This window comes from Mandrillus leucophaeus, unplaced genomic scaffold (genome assembly GCF_000951045.1).
Source record: "Mandrillus leucophaeus isolate KB7577 unplaced genomic scaffold, Mleu.le_1.0 Scaffold1200, whole genome shotgun sequence".
NCBI lineage: Eukaryota > Metazoa > Chordata > Mammalia > Primates > Cercopithecidae > Mandrillus > Mandrillus leucophaeus.
The window spans coordinates 242,724-264,824 of record NW_012100322.1 but is presented as its reverse complement, the minus strand read 5'-3'; the positions used below and the strand labels follow the sequence as shown (position 1 = coordinate 264,824).

At 38.3% G+C, this 22,101-nt stretch overlaps 2 protein-coding genes across 2 annotated transcripts in view; both read left to right on the top strand.

Annotated features, from left to right (window-relative positions):
• Window positions 1-10,618, top strand: part of LOC105532081 (myb/SANT-like DNA-binding domain-containing protein 3) — a 166,613-nt gene extending 155,995 nt beyond the window's left edge. Inside the window, exons 10-11 of the mRNA XM_011970172.1 lie at window positions 5,448-5,606; window positions 9,496-10,618. Of these exons, the coding sequence (XP_011825562.1) occupies window positions 5,448-5,606; window positions 9,496-9,580 (244 nt within the window). The 3' untranslated portion in view covers window positions 9,581-10,618. The remainder of the gene's footprint in view (window positions 1-5,447; window positions 5,607-9,495) is intronic.
• On the top strand, window positions 10,605-21,441 carry MURC (muscle-related coiled-coil protein). Its single transcript, XM_011970195.1, has 2 exons — window positions 10,605-11,527; window positions 18,700-21,441. The coding sequence occupies exons 1-2, from the start codon at window positions 11,126-11,128 to the stop codon at window positions 19,405-19,407; spliced, it is 1,110 nt and encodes a 369-aa protein (XP_011825585.1). The 5' UTR covers window positions 10,605-11,125; the 3' UTR covers window positions 19,408-21,441.
• The last annotated feature ends 660 nt before the right edge of the window (window positions 21,442-22,101 follow it).

The following is a 22,101-nucleotide window of genomic DNA, read 5'->3' as shown; positions in this document are numbered from 1 at the left end:
GTTCTCCTGCCTCAGCCTCCCGAGTAGCTGGGACTACAGGTGCCCGCCAGCACGCCCGGCTAATTTTTTGTATTTTTAGTCGAGACAGGGTTTCACTGTGTTAGTCAGGATGGTCTCGATCTCCTGACCTCATGATCAGCCCGCCTCAGCCTCCCAAAGTGCTGGGATTACAGGCGTGAGCCACCATGCCTGGCATATGTCAATTTCTTAACCTACCCAGACTGCCTTATTTAAAATTGCAACCCTCCCTTCCTGCAATTTTCCTGGCTCATACCTGGTGTTTGCAGTTTCCCTTAACACTCCACACCCCACATTCCCTATAGTATCTATCACCTTCTAACATAACCATTTAATTCACTTCCTTTGTTTATTGACACTCTTCTTCTGGTAGCTGGTAAGCAGGCCAGGGATCTTTATCGATCCTGTTCACTGATGCATCCCAAATGCTCACCACAGTAGGTGGCACATAGCAGGTGCTCAGTAATTGTTGTAAATGAATGTGTGAATGAATTCACACATGAGACAGTGGGAGTGAATAGGATTGCCTGTGGAAGGTGTTTGAGATGAAAGTAGAAAGTGGAGGACTGAATCCCTGGATCTGCCTTTAATCAGTAACAGAAGAAGAAGTAATAACCTAGAAGTTAGTGCTCTAGGTATTAGGAGAGTGTATTAGTCTGTTTTTACACTGCTGATAAAGACATACCCAAGACTGGGCAATTTACAAAAGAAGGGATTTAATTGGACTTACAGTTCCACGTGGCTGTGGAGGCCTCACAGTGATGGGGGAAGACAAGGAGGAGCAAGTCACATCTTACGTGGATGGCAGCAGGCAAAGAGAGAGCCTGTGCAGGGAAACTCCTGTTTTTAAAACTGTCAGATCTCATGAGACTCATTTACTATCACAAGAACAGTGCAGGAAAGACCTGCCCCCATAATTCAGTCACCTCCCACTGGGTTCGTCCCACGATAATGGAAGTTGTGGGAGTTACTATTCAAGATGGGATTTGGGTTGGGCACAGCCAAACCATATCAGATAATATAACCAAAAGTCAGTTGGAGAAAATAATACCCAGGGAGAACTGCAGCGATGATATATGGCATATTCATTCTTTTTGATACTCAGATTTTAATCTTTGGCTTAAGCCAAACCATTAGAGAGCTGCATATCTAGGACATTGTTACAGTTCCCTATGGAACTGCTTTTATTTTACTGAGCTTTGACGATTGTCCATTAGCTTATCATGAAGGACATTATTTTAAAAATCCCATGAGACTTCATTATATCATAGAATTTACTGCAGCTGTGTTGTTGAGGATACTGTTCTTTATGTTAGAAGGTGCCCTCTTTAAATGAGGACCAATGAGATTAAGTTCCCTTAAGTTTCATAACAGTAACAACCGTGCTTCTTTTGAACAACTTGTTTGATTACTGTGCTTCTTTTGAACAACTTATTTGTTTTTATTTTATGGAGATTGTATTTTGTGTCAACTGTCCTACTACTTTTCCCTCCCTCCCTCCCTCCCTGCCTTCCTTCCTTCCTTCTCCATTGGTGTTTAGTATATGCACAGAGTTGTGCAACCATCACCACAATCAATTTTAGTACATTTTCTTCTCCTCAAGAGGACACCTCATACCCATTAGCTTTTACTCCCAAATCTTCTCATGCTCCCTAGCCCTAGGCATCCACTAATTTATTTTCTATCTCTATAGCCTTACCTATTCTGGATAGTTCGTGTAAATTCAACCATATAGTATGGGGTCTCATGTGTCTAGCTGTTTTCACTTAGCGTAACATTTTCCAGGTTCATCCATGTCATAACGTGTATCAGTACATCATTCCTTTTTGTGGCCGAATACTGTTCTATTGTATGGATAAAACCACATGTTTTTAATCTACTCATCATCAATCAGTGAAAATTTAGGTTATTTCCACTTTATGGTTATTATGAAAAATGCTGCTCTGAATGATCATTTGCAAGTTTTTGTGTGAACATGTTTTAATTTCACTTGGGTAAAGTTTAGTGGTAGAATTGCTGGGCCAAATGGTAACCCAGTGTTTAACATTTTGAGGAACTGCCAGACCGTTTTCCAAAGTGGCTGCACCATTTTACATGCCCTACAGTACCTTCGTCAACACTTGTAATTATCTGACTTTTTGATTTAGGCCATCTTAGTAACTATAAAAACTGGTATATATGGTGGCTTTGATTTTTATTTCCATGATGGCTAATGATGTTGAGCATCTTTTCATGTGCTTATTGGCTATTTGTATATCTTCTCTGGAGAAATGTCAGTATACATCCTTTGCTCTTTTATTTTTTGGCTATGATAGAGTTGTATTAGTTCTTTATGTGTTCTAGATGTAAGTCCTTTATCAGATATATGGAACTTACATTTTTTTTCCATTTTGTGGGTTGTCTTTTTACTTTCTTGATAATGTCCTTAAGTATAAAAGATTTTAATTTTGATTTAGTGCTATTTGTCTTTTGTTGTTGTTGTTGTTGTTGCTTTTGCTTTTTGGTGTCATATCTAAGAAATTGTTGCCTAATCTAAGGTGATAAAGATTTACTCCTATGTTTTATTCTCTTTTTAAAATTAAATGTATTTAAAAATTGACAAAATTATGTATATTTATAATGTACATCATGTTTGGAAATATATATACATTGTGAAATGTCTAATCAAGCTGATTAACATACGCATTACCTCACATCGTTACCACTTTTGTGGTGAGAGCACTTAGAATCGTCAGCATTTTCCAAGAATACACTACATTGTTAACTATAGTCACCATGTTGTACACTATATCTCTTGAACTTATTCCTCCCATCTAACTGAAATTTAGTATCCCCTGACCAACATGTCCTCAACCACCTCCTACCACCCCAGTCTCTGGTAACCACTATTCTACTCTACTTCTATGAGATCAACTATTTTAGGTTCCACATACGAGTGAGATCACTCAGTATTTGTCTTCTGTGCTTGGCTTATTTCACTTAATATAATGCTCTGCAGGTCCATCCGTGCAAATGATAGGATTTCCTTCTTTTTTATGGCTGAATAGTATTCCATTTTGTATATATACCTCATTATTTTATCCATTTTTTGTTAATGGACACCTAGATTGAATCCATATCTTAGCTATTGTGATAATGCTGCAATAAACATAGGAGTGCAGATATTTCTTCAACATACTGATTTTATTTCCTTTAGTTATATACCCAGTAATGAGATTGCTGGATCATATAGTAGTTTTATTTTTAATTTTTTGAGGAACTCCCATACGGTTTTCCATAATAACTGTATCTTATGTTTTTTTCTTCAGAGTTTTGTAGTTTTAGCTCTTACATTTAGATCTGTGATCCATTTTGAGGCAATTTTTGTGTGTGACACGAGGAAGAGGTCTAGCTTCATCCTTTCGCATGTGGCTATCCAGTTAGCACCATTTGTTGAAGAGACGATTCTTTCCCCATTGAGTTATCTTAGCACCCTTGTCAAAATCAGTTGACCATAGATGTGTGGGTTTATTTCTAGGCTCTCAATTCTCTTCCATGACCTATATACCTGCCCACTGCTTGTGTTTTGTTTGTTTGTTTGTTTGCTGGGAAGCATAGAGCCCAATGTGAAATGTACTGGGAAGTGTCTAGGAACCTCAGGGACTGGATTGGTAGACTTGTACTACCACTGGATTTCCCTGTTTCCCTCCTCTCACGTTTCTTTTTTGTTGTTTTAATGTGTGCTTTGTGATAAGCTGCCTCAAATTCTTTTGTTAATGAGTTGTGGGACATTAATAAATACTATATTTGTACTTCAAATGTTTTATTAATCAGTTCTAACTGAAGACTGGCTAATTTATACATTTTACTGCTGTCAGCTTAAAAATGTAAATTGTCTGTTAAGTGTTTTAAATATTTCTCCCTGTCAAATTATCATCAGCTGATGCAGTTCCCTTTTTATCTACTTTTAATTGGAATTCAGATAATTTCTAAGATTAGCACCTACAGCATACCTCCTTGAGTGCTTGACATTGTTTCTGTCATTAATAACTTATTTTCATCTTACCCCTGCATCTTACATGTTTATATTTTATACACTGAAAAGTGTCTTGCATATAATTTGATGCTATATTCAGAGAACTGTAAATGTTTATACCTATTTTTTCAATAGTCTAATTTTCAGGTACCTAGCCCTAAGAGATAACACTAACTATAGAAAGGTGCATATTCACCAAGATGTTTACCACATCTAATTTATAATTGTGAAAAATTGAAAATAACTGACATGTCTTAGAATTGGGAATAGATAAGCTAGCTATATTATAGTCACTGGATGGAGTATTTCTATTTTGAAATTTTATGTATCTATTTTGAAAAAAATGCTAAGAAAGTAGATTTTAGGTGTTCTCACCACAAACATGATAACTATACAAGGTAACGCATATATTAATTAGCTTGATTTAGCCATCCCACAATGTCTGTACGTTTCCAAATATCATGTTGTACATCAGCAGTCCCCAACCTTTTGTCACCAGGGACTAGTTTCATGGAAGACAGTTTTTCCATGGACTGGGGGTTAGGGGTGGGGGTGATGGTTTGGGGATAATTCAAGTGCATTACATTTATTGTGTACTTTGTTTCTATTATTATTATATGGTAATACATAATGAAATAATTATACAACTCACCATAATGTAGAATTGGTGGGAGCTCTGAGCTTGTTTTTCCTGCAATTAGACAGTCCCATCTGGGGGTGATGGGAGACAGTGACAGATCATCAGGCATTAGATTCTCATAAGGAGCAGTCAACCTTGTGTGCGCAGTTCACAATAGGGTTTGTGCTCCTGTGAGAATCTTAATGCCAGTGATGATCTGAGAGGAGGCAGAACTTGGGTGGTAATGTGAGTGAAGGGGAGTGGCTGTAAATACAGAGAAGCTTTGCTTACTTGTCCACCACTTACCTCCTGTTGTGTGGCCTGGTTCCTAACAGGCCATGAACTGCTATTGGTCCAATAGCGGTCCATGGCCTGGGGGCTGAGGATCCCTATTGTACATGATAAATATATGTAATTTTCTTTGTCAATTTTTAAGCAAATTTAATCTAAAAAATGAAAAAATGGAGTAAATCTTTGTGGCCTTAGATTAGGCAATACTTTTTTAGATTTGATACCAAAAGCAAAAGCAAGAATAACAAAATGGATGTATATTAACAATATTCAGCAACTTAAAAGTTAATGTGATATAACTTAGATGAAAGTAGCACCATGTAGGCATATCAAAAAGACAGTAGGGAAATATACAAATGACATTTTTCCCCCAGATTGTAGGAAAGTGCTTGATTTCCTATTCCTATTTACATTTTATTACTATTTTGTATTTTTTAATGTAAAAGCTTGGGAGTATCAAAATTTGTAATTTTCATAGGAATATATATATTTTTCCTTTTTCAGATGTGAATCTGGCTACACTGGACAGCACTGTGAAAAGACAGACTTTAGTATTCTCTATGTAGTGCCAAGTAGGCAAAAGCTCACTCATGTTCTTATTGCAGCAATTATTGGAGCTGTACAGATCGCCATCATAGTAGCAATTGTAATGTGCATAACAAGGTAGGTAATGATGTAAGAAATATCAACTTTAAATTAGAGGCAGGCAACTGTTTATTTATAGATGCTTTGAGGCCACCAATCTATTAGGAAAAATCCTATGATCAGTTCCCAGAGGTTTTCAGTGGTCTCTCTCTCTCCTTCTTCTTTAGAATACGGGCAAGGACTAATTCCCAGTCTTACAAGTATATCTGGGTGACAAGCAGAGAGGGAGTGAGAATAGTCAATGAGATAAAGGAATTTAGGTATCTGAGATTGTATACAGTCTTTGAGCACTGCATTTTGGAAAAATAATATTAGTAGCAATTTTTTTTCTTTTCTTTCTTTCTTTCTTTTTTTCTTTTTCTTTTTTTTTAAGAGACAGGGCATCACTCTATCATCTGGGCTGGAGTGCAGTAGCAATTAGAGCTCACTGCAGCCTCGAATTCCTGGGCTCAAGTGATCCTCCAGAGTAGCTGAGACTGTAGGCATCAACCACCATGACTGGCTTAGAATTTCTAGAATGGTCTGCACATGCATGGAAGAGCCATGCAGAAAATTTTTAAGCCCTGCACAACTGCAGGGTGTTTTATGCCCTAAGAATGTACTTTACTCACAGTTAATATAGTAAGAAAGGAAGAAATCAGAGGCTGAAGATAATTTTATTGTGATATCACTGTGTTAACATTACTTCATTTTCTGGATTGCAGCAATAAGTAATAAGCTTTAAAATTCTCTATTATAAATAAAACCATTTGTCATAAATTAAATGACTTATTTGGATTGCAATGGCATAAAATGAGTCTTTTCTAAACTGAGTGGAAATACATAAGTCAGACTGAACTGGACCTGAGAAAAGTCAGAGTAAATCCAGCAAGTTCATGTTGTCTTTGTGCTTCCCAGTAATGTCTTTTCTTCCTGCTTACCTCTTTCTTTAAGATTCAGTTCAGAAGTCTCATAAGCATCATCTCTCCACTTCCCTGCATTATTCTGGGGAGAAGGTTGAAGCATATCAAATACAGATATTGGCAGGCCATAATGGATTTATGGCCCTTCTATCCAAGGTCTGGATAGAAGCCAGACCTTCAGTAGTCTCAGCCATCTGGAGCTGAAATGATAAATCTAGAAATGATAAAAAAAAAAAAAGTTCTCCAAGTAACAGATATTTTTCATAACACCTAGGCACTAAAGTCAGTGCGCTTTATTTCACAGAACAGATGATCTGCCCTTAGGCAAGACTACTGAATATAAAATTGGACGGTAGATCAAAGTAGGGGCATAATCATGTAACAGATAATGATAACAGAAAGAGAAGATAGGGAAAAAACATTTAACAGCAGGACTGGCAATAGCCATTTAATATAGACTCAGAGGTTAAGTAATTTGCCTGTAGTCATCCAGCTAGTAAGTGGAATTGTCTGGATTTGGATTCAGTTTGATTCCCATTCATTTTTCTTTCCACTGAAAGGTTCCATGTTGAGTCATCTTGGGAAACATCTTTGCCCAGTATGACCATGTCATGGGAGCAGGGTTCAAACTTGATTTTGTAGCAGTTTAGGGTTTTTGAGCAAGGAAAGGACTTGGTATAAACCATTTTTTCAGAGTATTAATGAGTCATCAGAAAAATTCATCGGAGTAGTGAACATGTGAGGTAGGGGGAAGACCACTTAAGACATTATTAGAGTTAAATAGGAGTGAGGTAACAAATGATTTGGAAGGCAGAAGAAAAATTAAGGTAAAGTAAGGGAAGATGTTTGAGGCCTGGAGATAGTGCCTTTATTTGAGACAGGGTCTCACTCTGTCATTCATGCTGGAATGCAGTGGCATGGTCTTGGATCATTGCAACCTCAACCTTCTGGGCTTACCTCAACCTCCCGAGTGGCTGAGACTACAGGCATGCGTCACCATGCCTGGCTAATTTTTGTATTTTTTTTATAGAGACTGGGTTTGGCCGTGTTGCTGAGGTTGGTCTTCCACTCCTAGGCTCAAGTGATCTGCCTGCCTTGGTCTCCCAAAGTGCTGGGATTGTGCCCAGCCAGATATTGCCATTTTTAAGAGGATCAAAGGATGTTAGAGTCAATGGGAAGCAACTTTGAGTTCAACCCCTTCCTTTAGAGAAGTCGGGAAACTGAAGCCCTGAGATAAGAAGTACCTCGGTCTAAGGTCCTAGGGCTAGGAAAGCCCCCTTACAACAGTCCTTTACCCAACTCTGTCCTTCAGTGCTATAATGCTCAACTACTCAATTAAAATTACCTGGCAGGCCGTTTTGAAGTAGGTACCCTCTAGTTTATACTCCAGATCTCTCCTTGTTGCCCTCACAGCCACTTAGACATCACAGCGTATTTCTAACTGTGTCACAGTGTCTTCACTCCCCACTGTCTCTAACGATTGAGGAGTCATCTCATTGAATTTATCACAGATTTCTCCTGGAGGCCTGTCTTTTTATTATGGTATTTCCTCACCTAGAATGTCTTAATGTCTTGCTATCTTGGATTTAGAATATTTAGAATATATATGTACTTATGGATTTATTTCCATTGAATTTTTAAGTATCTCTCCCACACAGTCCATTATGGGACAGCTGTTGACATATACCATGGCGGCTGTCACATGGGAGGAATTTTCTTTAAAAGGATGTTCCCACTGACTTGTTTACCAAGACTGCATGAGTCAGTTTTTCTTCTTTTCTTCTTAGAATCTCCTTTCATGTTTTCAGACTCATAGAATGACAGATTGGCAGGAACCTTGAACATCACCTTAGCTAAACGCCCTGATTTTATAGATTTAAAAACCATGGCACTAGGAAATTGGAACTTTTCCAAGGTCATGGTGAGTTAGTGACAGTAAAAGAGGGTTGCTTGATCTGTCAGCTAGTTTTCTCATTTATGAAATGGAGATGATTCTAACTCTATCTACCTCATACTTTTAAAATGAGGATTAGTGAGGTAAAACCATATACAAAATGGAAGTATTGTCAACACTTTTAAGTCAAGGCAAAGCTGTACTCTTTGCAGTTGAACAAAATGAGGAGTATTCATTGTTATAAGACTTTCTTCCCATTAGTTTGTAAATTTCTTGCTGGCAGAAATTTTAGAACCTAGTCCAACTCCTAATTTATTTTTTACATTTAGGAGAATTGAGGTTGCACAGTTAGTTATTAGCAGAGCCCAGAATTCATCTCAGCCCCCTTATTCCACATTGCAAAGCACAGCACCTTGTGTTTGCAATCTAGTGTGCAGGCACAAGAACAGTTCCAACACAGTGAGATTTGTACTGCTGTTGAGAAACATGGTAAAATGAGAGCAGAGTTAAAGAATGTCCCTCATCTTCAGTGTGGCAGTTGCTTATGGGCTTCTGTGGTTTGGCCCAGGAGGGTGTGGACAGCTTCTTTTGAGTCATTGTCTAAAATCAGTAGACATTCCTGTGTATTCATAGCTGAGGTTAATAAGCACACTTCTTCCTGATTTCTCCCTTCATCTAACCTGTTCTTATCATTTTTGAGCTGTCTTGTCATAATGCTCAGGGAAGGTACATAGGCCAGAGTCCTTTCTACTGTAGGGGTTTCATGTTATCAGTCACTGTGACTAGGGAGTTTCTAGGCTGGAGGAAGGGTAGGATATCTGTCAGGGATGCATACATAGTAGCATAGACACTGGGAATGAATTTTGCTTGTGCCAGTACCTGTATTACATATCTAATCCTCTCAACTCCCAGCTTTGTAGGGGAGGTAGCGGTCCGAATTGTGTTCTTCTTCATCTTGTCTTGCAACAGATGCCATCTCATTTCCCTTTCATGTAATTGCTTGCAATGTGGCTTTATGTGCAAAATGTGTATTACTTTGGAAACATTTGAAATATCCTAAACAAAATCATCAAAACAATATTTTTCTCTCTCTCTTTTTTTAATGCAACAGAAAATGCCCCAAAAACAATAGAGGACGTCGACAGAAGCAAAACCTAGGTCATTTTACTTCAGATACATCATCCAGAATGGTTTAAACTGATGACTTTTATATGTACACTGACCATGTGATGTACATTTATTATGTCTTTTTTTAAAGAATGGAAATATTTATTTCAGAGGCCTTATTTTTGGACATTTTTAGTGTAGTACTGTTGGCTTGTATTTAGAATATTCAGCTACGACAGTTTTGGACTGTTTAGTAGTCTTTGTTTTATGTTTTTAAATACAGAAATTGCTTTCACAAATTTGTACCACATGGTAATTATGAGACTTGTTCTTTACCCATGGAATGTAATATTTTTGCAAAGATGGACTACTTCACAAATGGTTATAAAGTCATATCCACTTCTTCCACAATGACCACAGCAAATGACCAAGCATGAACTTAAGGTAAAGATGTTTACAGATTACTTTTCTTACAAAAAAAAAAAAAATCTAGAAGACACTGTGTTTAAATAGATATTTAAATGTTTTTGAGATTTAGTAACTGATTTTTTAGACACTGCCTATCGCATGAACTGTAAAGCTGTGTGTGTTAGGTGTAAAATATTTATAAGATATATGGACTGTGGAATTTGATTATTCCTCCCTTTGAAAAAATAATTCTAATAATTTGAACAAGTATGTTAGTAATGATGGAAGAGATCATTGAAAAGTAGATTTAGATATTGTGAGAATAGGCTGTTTAACAGATTGGAATAAAGCCTACTCTACCAGTTAAACTACTTTAATACACATTCATTTTTCAAGAAAATATTTGTTTTAACATAAATAAACAAATTGTATCAGTGTTTGTGAATAAAATACAAAAATGATTGTTAATGATTGGTGCTCTTAAAGTGAGCTTAAAATTTATCCAAGACCTCTATCCAAATTTGTCCTGTAGTAATAGATTAATATTCATAGATTGTTGGTGTTTAAAGATCTGAAGTGTGAGTAGAATGTATTCAGCTGTTTAACATGTAGTTTAGATACTCAAAAGTATGCATGTAGAATTTAAAGAATATGTTTAAAATTATTAATTTTAATATTTTGTTTGGAAAAGCATGTTATAATATAATGTTTTCACTATATGGCCTCTGTTTTGGTGTGTTTATTTACTAAATTTTTTGATATTGGTGTTTCAGTATATTTAATATGTGAAATTAGTAGAAAAAGCAGATTTTGGTTCAGAATTCCCCTTTCCTGTTACAAATACTGATTGAAATTATCTAACGGCAAAAGCTTTACCCAACATTTGGAGTTTGCTTTTTTGACCATTTGGCTTCTAGGTTTAATATTAGTTACATGGTGGCTTTAGTGAACTTTTTAAAAAAGCTTTCCTCTTCTACCCACACAGTCTTATTTGAGTCCCTTAGTCAGTCAGCAAGCATGTTTGGAACAGTCCCCGGTACTTTGCAAGGGTTCAGATTGCAGAACAGTCACATATGGGTATTTGTAGTTATAAATACTTGACCATTCTCCAGGGGTGGGGTTTCCAACTCTTTAAACAACCCTGTTGCCTGTTATCAAGCTGACTTTTTGCTCCAAGTGCCAGAATTGATTGTGGTTAGGACATCTTACGCTGAGAAATAAATAAAATGGAACATAATGGGTCTGCTTCAAATGCTGATAAAATCCACCAGAATCGCCTGTCGAGTGTTACAGAAGATGAAGACGCTGCTCTTACCATCGTGACTGTGCTGGACAAAGTAGCCTCCATCGTGGACAGTGTGCAGGCAAGCCAGAAGAGAATAGAGGAGAGACACAGGGAAATGGAAAATGCCATAAAATCCGTCCAGATTGACCTGTTGAAGCTTTCACAGTCACATAGCAATACAGGGCATATCATTAACAAGTTGTTTGAGAAAACCCGAAAAGTTAGTGCTCACATTAAAGATGTGAAAGCCCGGGTAGAGAAGCAACAAATTCATGTTAAAAAAGTTGAAGTCAAGCAAGAGGAAATAATGAAGAAAAACAAATTTCGCGTGGTAATATTCCAGGTAAGCTTGCACTTGTGTTCAGCTTGCTTGTTCTAATCTCTTGCATCTTTTAATTGCCAATAAGTCATATCAGAGGTTTCTAGTGTCACATCTTAACTATTGTATGTGTTAATACAATGGAGTTCTGTATTAGCAGCAATCTCAGGATAAAACCATTTCTGCGTTAACCAAAGTGCTATCTATCATTTTGGAATTTTGAGCTTCTCAACCATTTCATGTAATATGAACTGTGGCTCATAGCTTAGGCTATTTCTTGCCTTTGAAACTTAATATTGGTAAGTCCCTTTGAGCATATTAGCCTTATTAGCATGGTGCCCTCTCATATACTTTGAAAATGTTAGAACTAGAAGAAGACTCAGAAGCCTCTAGTTTAAAACACCTCTTTATTCTCTAAAAGAAGAAACTGACAACCAGTAGCTCCACAATGTGGTTTTTTTCGCTTATGTGGAGAGCCTGGAAAGGCCTAAACAGTAGATATAAACTTTTCAGAATGTAATTTGTGTATTGGAATTTTTACATATAGATCACAATGATAGCTATTTTCCAATGAACAATGAGGCAATTATTCTTATTTTTCTTATTGTTATAGTAATACAAATATGAGTCACATAAATAATTTCCTATGTTTGATTACAAGGTCTTTTTACTTAAGTGATTTAATACAGTATTTTGTGTGTGGCATTGTGTATTGAGCTAAGTTCCCATATTCTTTGCTTGGCACTCATATTTTTGGAAATAGGAACATATTCATGGCAAATGCGTAATATCTATGGTATATTTTTAAAACTCTTACAGTTAAAAGGAAAAAAATTGAACATTCCTTCACAGTAGAAAAGTAGGAAAGTGTCATTATCAGGCAGTTTACAAAACACAAGTAAGAATAAAATTCTACTTTCACTTATTTAACTGTTGGCAGTTATTAAAACCTATACCCAGAGGTTAATTTAAGAATTGGGAAAAAACACTTTCATATTCTGTTGGTAGAAATATTAATTGATAAAACATTTTTGAAAGGCAAATTTGGTAGTATGTATTCAGAAATTTAAAAATTCACAAACTTTTTGGCCCCAAAATTTCATGTCAAAGAATTTGTTCTATGCATAAAATCAGGAATGTGTGCAGGAATGTTCACTGTGCATATAAAGTGTTATTTTTTAAAATGACACCGGTATTTTAAAAATGAGTACTTATGTACATAGGAAAAAAACTAGAAGAATATAAACTAAATGAAATGGGAACGCAGTTGGATTATGTAGAAGATAATTTGTAAAACACTAGGGATGTGGCCTATAACTCCCCATGGCATTCTTTACATATTAGGCAATTCTCCATAGCCCTCTCTTGACTGATAAGGTTACACTGGAATGGTAGAGTGGTATTTTAGGTCTGTTTTTAAAAGCCTGTAGGTTATTTAGGAAAAATAATAGGGAGGAGAGTGAAGAGTTGCTTATTTCAAAGGTAGATAGGGCAGACTATGCCATTTTAAGTTCTTTATCATTTCCCTTTCCTTTCATGTCCCTGGAAGTCCTTCTATAGGCTTAAAAATTTGGGGGAAAAAAAAAGCCTGGGCAATGTGGCAAAACCCCGTCTCTACAAAAATAGAAAAGTTAACCAGGTGTGTTGTCATGTGCCTGTGTTCCCTGCTATTCAGGAGGCTGAGGTGGGAGGGTCACCTGTGGGGAGGTTGAGGCTGCAGTGAGCCATGATTGTGCCACTGCACTCCAGCCTGGGTGATAGTGAGAACCTGTCTTAAGAAAAAAAATTGAAAAATTGAAAAAAAATCAGTCACCTGATTTTCAGAGGCCAGTTCCAGTGTAGTGGGAAATGTAGTATCCATTCTTCGATTTGCCTTCTGAAGACTCTTGGAATTGTGGGTATATCTTACCCTGGACTGGCATGGGTGCATGGCCAGGAAACGTTTGGCATTCATGTCTGCTGAGAACCTTTGTGCAAAGCAGTGGACTAAGTGCCAATTAAGATTTACAAAAGCAAGAGCAAAGAAGTTTTTGAAAAGTTTCCATTGACTCTGTTCATTGACATAACTCTTCTTTAAACTTTAAGATGTTTCTATATTCACCTGTGTAGTCCCTGTAACTAACTGCTGATTGTTCTTTTCTTTGATCCTTTGCAGTTATTTAAAGCAACTGAGGGGTCCTAGTTTAGGGCACATCTCTTTTCTTGTAAGAAATAATGCCATGAAGATTCTGTATAATTAAGTTGTTCAGAGTAAGCAACAGTTCGTCAAAAAGTAATTGCTATCATTTATAATGGGAGAGCTTGTAGAGAAAAGAATAATGCAGGTAGAACTCTGATTCAAAGATGCATTGGATGTTAGAACACTGTATACATGGTCACATGGTTATTCTTGGCAGTTAAAATTAGTTATAATTAATCATCATAGTTAAGGTATATAAATGGTTATATTGAGATTGCCCCTTCTACTAAAATTAACTTGAAACTAAGCAATTCAGCCATAGTAAACATTACCTATTTCTTATACATTTATTATTTCTCTTCAAGCATACTATATCTTCACTAATAAGCCTCAGACTTTTGTATATTCAAAATTTCCCTAGCTATATTAGTTTGAGAGCTTGTTTGGAGGTTGTAGCAGGGGAGCACAGCTACTCGTATACTCTTGACCAAAGACCAGTCTGCTTCTATCATGGGTGGTCGTCCTCTTTGACCGAGCGTGCGGTTTCGAGAGGGATGCATATGGAGCAGTGAGGGAGGAAGGGGACACCCACTTAGCCAGCCAGATCAGCTGAATCAACCCTGGCAATCAGTGGGGTGACAGATGTTGCAGCCACTCGCCCTCACATCCCGCAGCTATATTACTTTGATGTTCAATCCAGCCCACAGCACTCTGATGCACAGTATTCATTCTGTTACAAAAATGGTCTTTTTACCTGGAGTTTTATATGAAAAGATACAGTTATATTTGGAAGTCAACTATAATTCAACATCTACAATCTTCAATTATAACAGTCTATTCACCATTAGCTCATGATAGCTCTGTCTCATTGGAGTTGCAACTAATAGATCTACATAACAAGTACTTTTTTGTGACTCTACCCCTGTTTTGTTTTACTTTAAAGACTGATTTTATATTATTTGTTGTGTACTTAAAGGAGGGTATGTGATTCCTGGGCTAAGCTATATCTGATTTCTTCACAGCAAGATTGTGTTTTTTCCCCTACCTAACAGTAATTAACTTTTGGCTCTTTCCCTTTCTAATTATACCTTCTTAGGCCGTGCCAACCCACATTGTGTTGCTGAAGCTACTCCCTGCAGCAGGTGTCAGGAAAGGAGAGGAATAATTTCACTGCTTCTAACTGATTCATCAGAGAGTTATGAGACGCCCACCCCTGCCTTTTTTTAGCTCCTAGACACTCTAATCCTATAGCCAAAGAATTTAATTTTAAATAAGTATCAAAAGAAATAAGGTTCCAGGGATATCTTCTTGACTATCAGGCTGATAGGTTTTGGAATATGCATAAATGTGTTTTGTATATATTTATATATTTTTCGATTGAATAGATTTAATCTGGATCTCATGTGGGGGCACAGTTTCTTTTAAAAATTTTAACTTGCGGTTCAGTTAAAAATCTCATAATTTTTCAACTTTTGTCTGTTTCGTTTGAGAAATGCTCCCTATTCAGTTGGGTTCCTCTAGCTGCTGTGGTTGGGCTGGCTCTCAAGGTTTCCAGTGTGTGTCATGTCCCAAATCCAATTCTTATTCTTTTGACACATTTGGCACGATTGGACCTCCTCTCTCTCTCTCTCTCTTTAAAGAGACAGGGTCTTCGTCTGTTGCCCAGGATGGAGTTCTATGGTGCAATCATAGCTTACTGCAGCCTCCAACACCTGGGGGCAAACGATCTTCCCTCTTCAGCCTTCCAAGTAGCAGGGACTACAGGTGCACATCACCTTGCCTGGTTACACTTTAAAATTTTCGTAGAGATGAGGTCTCACTTTTTTGCCTGGACTGGTCTTGGCCTCAAGTGATCCTCCCACCTCAGCCTCCCAAAATGTTGGGATTATAGGTATGAGACACCTTAACCAGCCCCTCCCTTTCTCCTTGAAACTTCTTTCCTCTGGACTTCCGGGGTTACTACACTCTTTGGGAGTTCCCCCTGCCTCACTAGCTGTTTGTCCTTTTTTTTTTCTTTTCTCATTTCTTCCTTCTACCAGTCCAAAATCCATGCTCTGTAGCACCCATGTTCAAAAATTCTCAAAAATATTTTTAATAACATATTTGACAGCAAGTCCTAACTTGACCTAAAATTATTCAGTAGAAAAACCTGACCTAAAGTAGCAGGAGGCTATTTCTAGCTTTTATCCCAACTTAGTGTGAATATTCATATTTTTTTTGCCACAGAAATGTTTCTTCCAAGATCTTGCTGGGAATGTTATGTAATAAATCATATTATTTCCAAAGTCTGAAATTTTCTGAATTCTGAAACACACCTTGGTGCCAAAGAGTTTTGAGTAAAACAGAGCATAGATCCATTCACTTAGTTTCTTGGTGATCTCTTTCATCTGGTCTCATGACTTTAATTTCATCTTTACATCAGTGACTCCTAAATTTGGATGTCTAGCCCAGCCCTCTCTTCTGAATTCCAGACTCATCTACTCAGCTGCCTGCTCAGTGCCTCTGCTTGCATGGCTAGTGGGTGTCTCCAAGACAGCGTGTTCAGATCCCATCCTTCCCCTCCAGTCTCTTCCTCCTCTGTCTCCCCCATCTCAATTAATGGCAGATCTATCTTTCATCTGCTCAGGCCATGTACTTGAGGATCGTTCTTGACACTCTGGCACTCCACATCCAGATCTAGCAGCAAATCTTATTGGCTCCTGCCTTCATAGCAGCTCCAAATCAGACTGCTTCTCACCCCCCACCCTGTCAGCAACCTTACCCAGTGCTGCTTACCTCAGTGCCCTCCACCTGTTCACCCTGCTTCTTTTCTTGCCCCACACTCTGTTTTCAACAGAGTGATCCTTTTATAATGTGGGGCAAATCCTGGCACTACTCTCCTGCAAACCATTCATTCATTCATTCATTCATTCATTTTTTTTAGACGGAGTCTTGCTTTGTCACCCAGGCTGGAGGGCAGTGGCACAATCTCAGCTCACTGCAACCTCCGTCTCCCGGGTTCAAGTGATTCTCCTGCCTCAGCCTCCTGAGTAGATGGGATTACAGGCATGTGCCACCACTCCCGGCTAATTTTTATATTTTTAGTAGAGACTATTTCGCCATGTTGGCGAGACTTCTCTTGATCTCCTGACCTCAGGTGATCCCCCTGCCTCGGCCTTCCAGAGTGCTGGGATTACAGGCATGAGCCACTGCACCCGGCTTCCTGCCAGGCTTTTAGAAGACTTCCTGTTATGCTTAGACTTCACCATTGGATACAGAGCATTGCGTGACCTGGACCACCTGCTATCTCTCTTACCCTCTTGCCTCCCCTTCTTGCCCTTTCATCACTCTGCTGTCACCACACAGTCCTCCCCACTGTTTCTCTGTTCTTCCCAGATCTATATGCAGCCTTCAGGACTAGGCTCAGGTGTCACCGTATGAATGAGGCCTTTCTGACCACTGTAGTTCAAACAGCACCTCCTTGTCACTGCATATTCCCCTTCCCTGCTTTAGTTCTCACCTTAGTGTGTATCTTGCCATCTAACGTGCTATATAGATTTTACTTGTTTGTCCCTCTCCGAGAATATAAGCTTTTTCACTCTTTTGTCTTCAAAGAAGCTTCACAGTTTCTAGAACCAGAAAATTTACTGGTTTGTGGTGGTGCTTAATAACTTTGTTGAAGGAAGGTGTACACCTGTTTGATCCAATAATCATTCATTGAGTATGCCTACTATGTTCAAGACAGTCTGATAGATGCTGGGCATAAAACATAAATAAGACACATGATCTCTACTTTCAAGGAATCTGGAGAAGACCTCCGGGAGACACATATTTTTGAGTAAAGCTTCAATTCAAACTGTGATAAATGTTATAAACAGAGGATGTATGTGTAAATTTGAGATAGAGTTAGCCACTTGGGGAAGTTGGGGACACTTGGATTATTGAAGAAAGATTTCATTTACAAAGCCACAAAGAGGTGAAAGGGGACCTAAGATGTCAGAAACTTCTGGGTATGGTAGCATGTGCCTGTAGTTCCAGCTACTTGGGAGACTGAAGCAGGAGGATTCCTTGAGTCTAGGAGTTCGAGTCCAGCCTGAGTAATGTAGTAAGACCCCGTCTTTATGAAAAAAAGAAGATACCAGAAATCACATATACATAGGCGTAGAGGGATGAAAATATCTTGTGCTTGAGGAATTGAGAGTGATTGTATGTTTCTGGGCTGGAAGAGTGGGAAAGTAGGTTTAGCTAAAGCTGAGGAGCCTTCTCATCATACTGGACAATTTGAACTCTTCGTTGAGTATTGATGAGCTCTCCAAAGTTTAAAGCAGAGAAAAGATGTGATCAAAGCTATGCTTTAGTAATATTTCTCAGAAAATACTTAGGTGATGTTCTGGAGGTGGAAGGATCAGTGAGTAGGCATTGCACAAGTTCAGGACTGAGATGACAAGGGCCAGAATCAAGACATTGGTAGGGGGAATGAGGAAGGAGGCGGGAACGGACAAGTTGTTAGGCAGTATTACCAACAAAGCTTGGTGACTGGTTGGATATGGAATGAGAAGGAGAGGAAATATTTGGGATGGTGATTCAGGAGTTTCTATCTTATGTGGCACCTGGATGGGTGTTAGTGCTGAGAGGTAAGGGAAAGAAGTAGAAATGGAGAGGATGGTGGATGGGCCTTGAATTTTGGACTTGGTAAGTTCAAGGTGACTGTGTTACGTCAAACTGTGGAGCAGTCTGCCCATCATTCACACATGTGTCTTCATCTTAGGAGAGAAGGAAAGTGAAGATAAAATACATGTGAGTTTACTTACAATTGGATCTGAAAAATGGAGTGGTTAAGGTTGCCCAGGGTGAGCCTGGGAGATGAAGAAGAGGAAAGGGCCAAGGTAAGAGAAACCCTAAGAAATGCTAACATTTAAGGAGCAGGCAGAGGATAAACAGCCCATGGAAAAGATTTACAAGGCATGGCCAGAAGGTAAAAGAGCTGATCTGTAGTGCAAAGGAAGCACTAATATGCTTTGTTTTTTCTCGCCTTCAGGAGAAGTTTCGGTGTCCAACATCCCTGTCTGTTGTTAAAGACAGAAACCTAACTGAGAATCAAGAAGAGGAGGAGGAGGATGTCTTTGATCCCCCAATAGATCTCTCTTCGGATGAAGAATATTATGTTGAAGAAAGCAGATCTGCCAGGCTTAGGAAGTCAGGCAAGGAACGCATTGATAATATCAAGAAGGCATTTTCCAAAGAAAACATGCAGAAGACACGGCAAAATTTGGACAAGAAAGTGAACAGAATTAGAACTAGAATAGTGACCCCAGAGAGGAGAGAGAGGCTGAGACAGTCAGGAGAGAGGCTGAGACAGTCAGGGGAGAGACTGAGACAGTCAGGGGAGAGGCTGAGACAGTCAGGGGAGAGGTTTAAGAAATCTATTTCTAATGCAGCTCCCTCAAAGGAGGCTTTTAAGATGCGTAGCCTCAGGAAAGGCAAGGACCGAACAGTGGCAGAAGGTGAGGAATGTGCCAGGGAGATGGGCGTGGACATCATTGCCAGGAGCGAGTCTCTGGGCCCCATCAGTGAGCTCTACTCTGATGAGCTCAGTGAACCAGAACATGAGGCAGCCAGGCCGGTGTATCCTGCCCACGAAGAAAGGGAAATCCCCACCCCTGAGCCTGTAAAAGTTACTTTTAAATCTCAGGTGAAAGTAGAGGATGATGAATCTCTTTTGTTAGATTTAAAGCACTCATCGTAAAGAGGAATTAAGTATATCCTAAATATGAAACTCCTAATCATGCAGTTTTAGTTTGAATAGTATAGTCATCTACATTTCTGTGCCATGTAGGAAAACATAAATTTGTTTTTTTCTTATATTTAAAATCTTGAAGATAATATAAATATTATTTTCACTCTTTTTCATGGCAGCTGTGGATTTTTTAGTTCCTTTCTCTTGTCCACCAGAAAAATAGTTTCCTAGGTTGGGCCAGTTACATGTTTGGTAAGGGCAACTTTGCGGCCATCATTTGCAAGAGAACTCTAAATATTGGTTAGGATTGATACTGTGGCCAGCCTCAAAGGGGAATAACTCATGTGTGGGTTATATCATCCAAATGTTCAGATCAACAGATTTGTTAGTAAATTAGCAGTCACACCCCTTTTTTGATGCTTTCACATTAAAAAATTGAAGTTTTGGACTGGAGCATTTGGTTCTAGTATCATAGCTTTACTTATAAGAAAGCCCTGGGCAAGTCATCTGCTTGTTCTCATCAGTGAAAAAGGAGAGGGTTGGCCTCTGCTGCCCACCTCAGAGGACTGTTGTGATGATCAAAGGAAATGGCACACATTCTGGGGGAACAAGAAGCACACCCAGAGAAAACAAGCCTCACCAGTTCTTCAAAAACAGAATTGAAAGAGTTACACCTTCTGAAAAAGCCCTAACCACCAATCAGTAAGGTCCTAGGTTGGACAGAAACTAAAACTGGTCTTCAGAAGCCTTTTCACAGAATCAGGAGTGAAAAATAAATAAATGTTTGGGTGACCAGTTTTTCATCAGACTAACTAAACCTTGGGTTTTAGTTGGGTCTCAAAATGTTCCCTGGCCAAACCCTTTCTAATTTAGTTTTGATTAAGATCTTTAGTGGACTATAGCACTAATTTGTTTGAGCAGTATGAGGCATAAAATTGTGACTATGCTTCTAAAGTTGGCCCTGATGCATTGGGTTTGGAATGACCACAAATATTCCTGTTAGTTCCTGAGCATACCCTTCAGGGTCCAACTGTCCAAAACAGTGTTGATAGGAGTTCATCATAGCTGCTTTGGGAGGAAGCCAGATTCCCCTTATCTGTTAGCTTTAGATGGTGGAATCCAGGAAGTAGAACAATGTCTATTGTTGCTAAAGAAAGAAAGAAATGGGCTGGGCGTGGTGGCTCATGGGAATAATCCCAGCACTTTGGGAGGCTGAGGTGGGTGAATCACCTGAGGTCAGGAGTTCAAGACCAGCCTGACCAACATGGCAAAACCCGACTCTACTAAAAATACAAAAATTAGCCAGGCGTGGTGGCATGTGCCTGTTCCAGCTACTCAAGGAGGCTGAGACAGGAACATTGCATGAACCCAGGAGGCGGAGGTTGCAGTGAGCCAAGATTGTGCCACTGCACTCAAGCCTGGGTGACAGAGCAATACTCTGTCTCAAAAAAAAAAAAGAAAGAAATGGTAATACTGGTTCTGTACTTGTAGGATGTTTAATATGTCATGGTGTTGTAATAGAGAAGAAATGATGAAATTGTTGAATTTGGAGAGTTGGGACAACGATCAGCTCTCCCACTTTTTTTGTCACTTTCAGATCATTTTTTGGATAATCATGTGGTAGTTGAAATAATAAGTTATACATATATACCCACAGTCATACATAAATCGGCTTGAAAATATTTGACTCAGTTACTCAGATGTTTGGGTTTGGGAGTCTGATTCAGCATCATTTCCTCTTCACCCTGCATGAATACATAAAATCATAAATCGTTCATCTTGTTACCTTTTAATATTGAAAACTAAAGTGTATACAACATTGGATAACACTTTCAAGTGAATAATTTTAAAATGTTTTTATGACATTTTGGAAAAATCTTGGATGCCTAATCACATATTTTCTTAAGAGCCATAATAAATTTGAATTTAAGAAAATGTTATTACAACATTTGATGTTAGTGTCCTATAAATATTTTTACTAATAATGCAAACAGTGAATGTAAAGAAGTTACAAGCTTTTTCTTTTTTCTAGTCCTATGTAGAATAAATATCAGTTGGCCTGAAATATTTTTCTGCAAACATTACTGTCAGGGAATTTTTATAAAGTCAGTTTGCTTACTGATTCATTATATAACCAGACTTGACATTTTATGGAACATTTCACATCTAGCTGTATTTGAATTTTGATGAGAAGGGAGTTATAACCTGGTCAGCTCTTCATCGTGGTAGACTTTGTGCAACCCCAAAACACTGAACAGTTTCATGTCCTGGAATTTTATTGTAACTTGTACTGCTTTCTTGGTACTTGCTTCTGTCTCTCTACATTTCTTCCCATATTTGGGACATTCCCAAATTCTACATTTATAATTTATTATCCCTTTAGCTTAATTTTCTTGATATAAAATAATGGGCTGCAAACTCACACGTCCCATTTGATATAAGGAATATTCTTGTCAGTGTTCCTATTTTAAAAGTTTCAGATAACAGGGACAGATTATTTTACTTATTCATCTGTATTTTAGAAATTATACATACCAGATTTTAAACAGTGTATTCAAATAAAGCCATTAGCAAGATTCCTTGCTCTGAGACAGAACAGTGCAGCATCTATAGACACCAGGGTGCATAGAGCTACACAGGCTTTTCTGCAGAATAGACAGGATAGAGTAGGGGGGTGCAGGTCTGTCTCCAGCACGTGATGAT

Bases quoted from the DNA above. Each gene is read 5' to 3' on its own strand.
- MURC (XM_011970195.1), top strand. From the start codon at position 11,126: ATGGAACATAATGGGTCTGCTTCAAATGCTGATAAAATCCACCAGAAT. The intron at 11,528-18,699 runs GTAAGCTTGCAC...TCTCGCCTTCAG, and splicing joins TTCGCGTGGTAATATTCCAG to GAGAAGTTTCGGTGTCCAAC.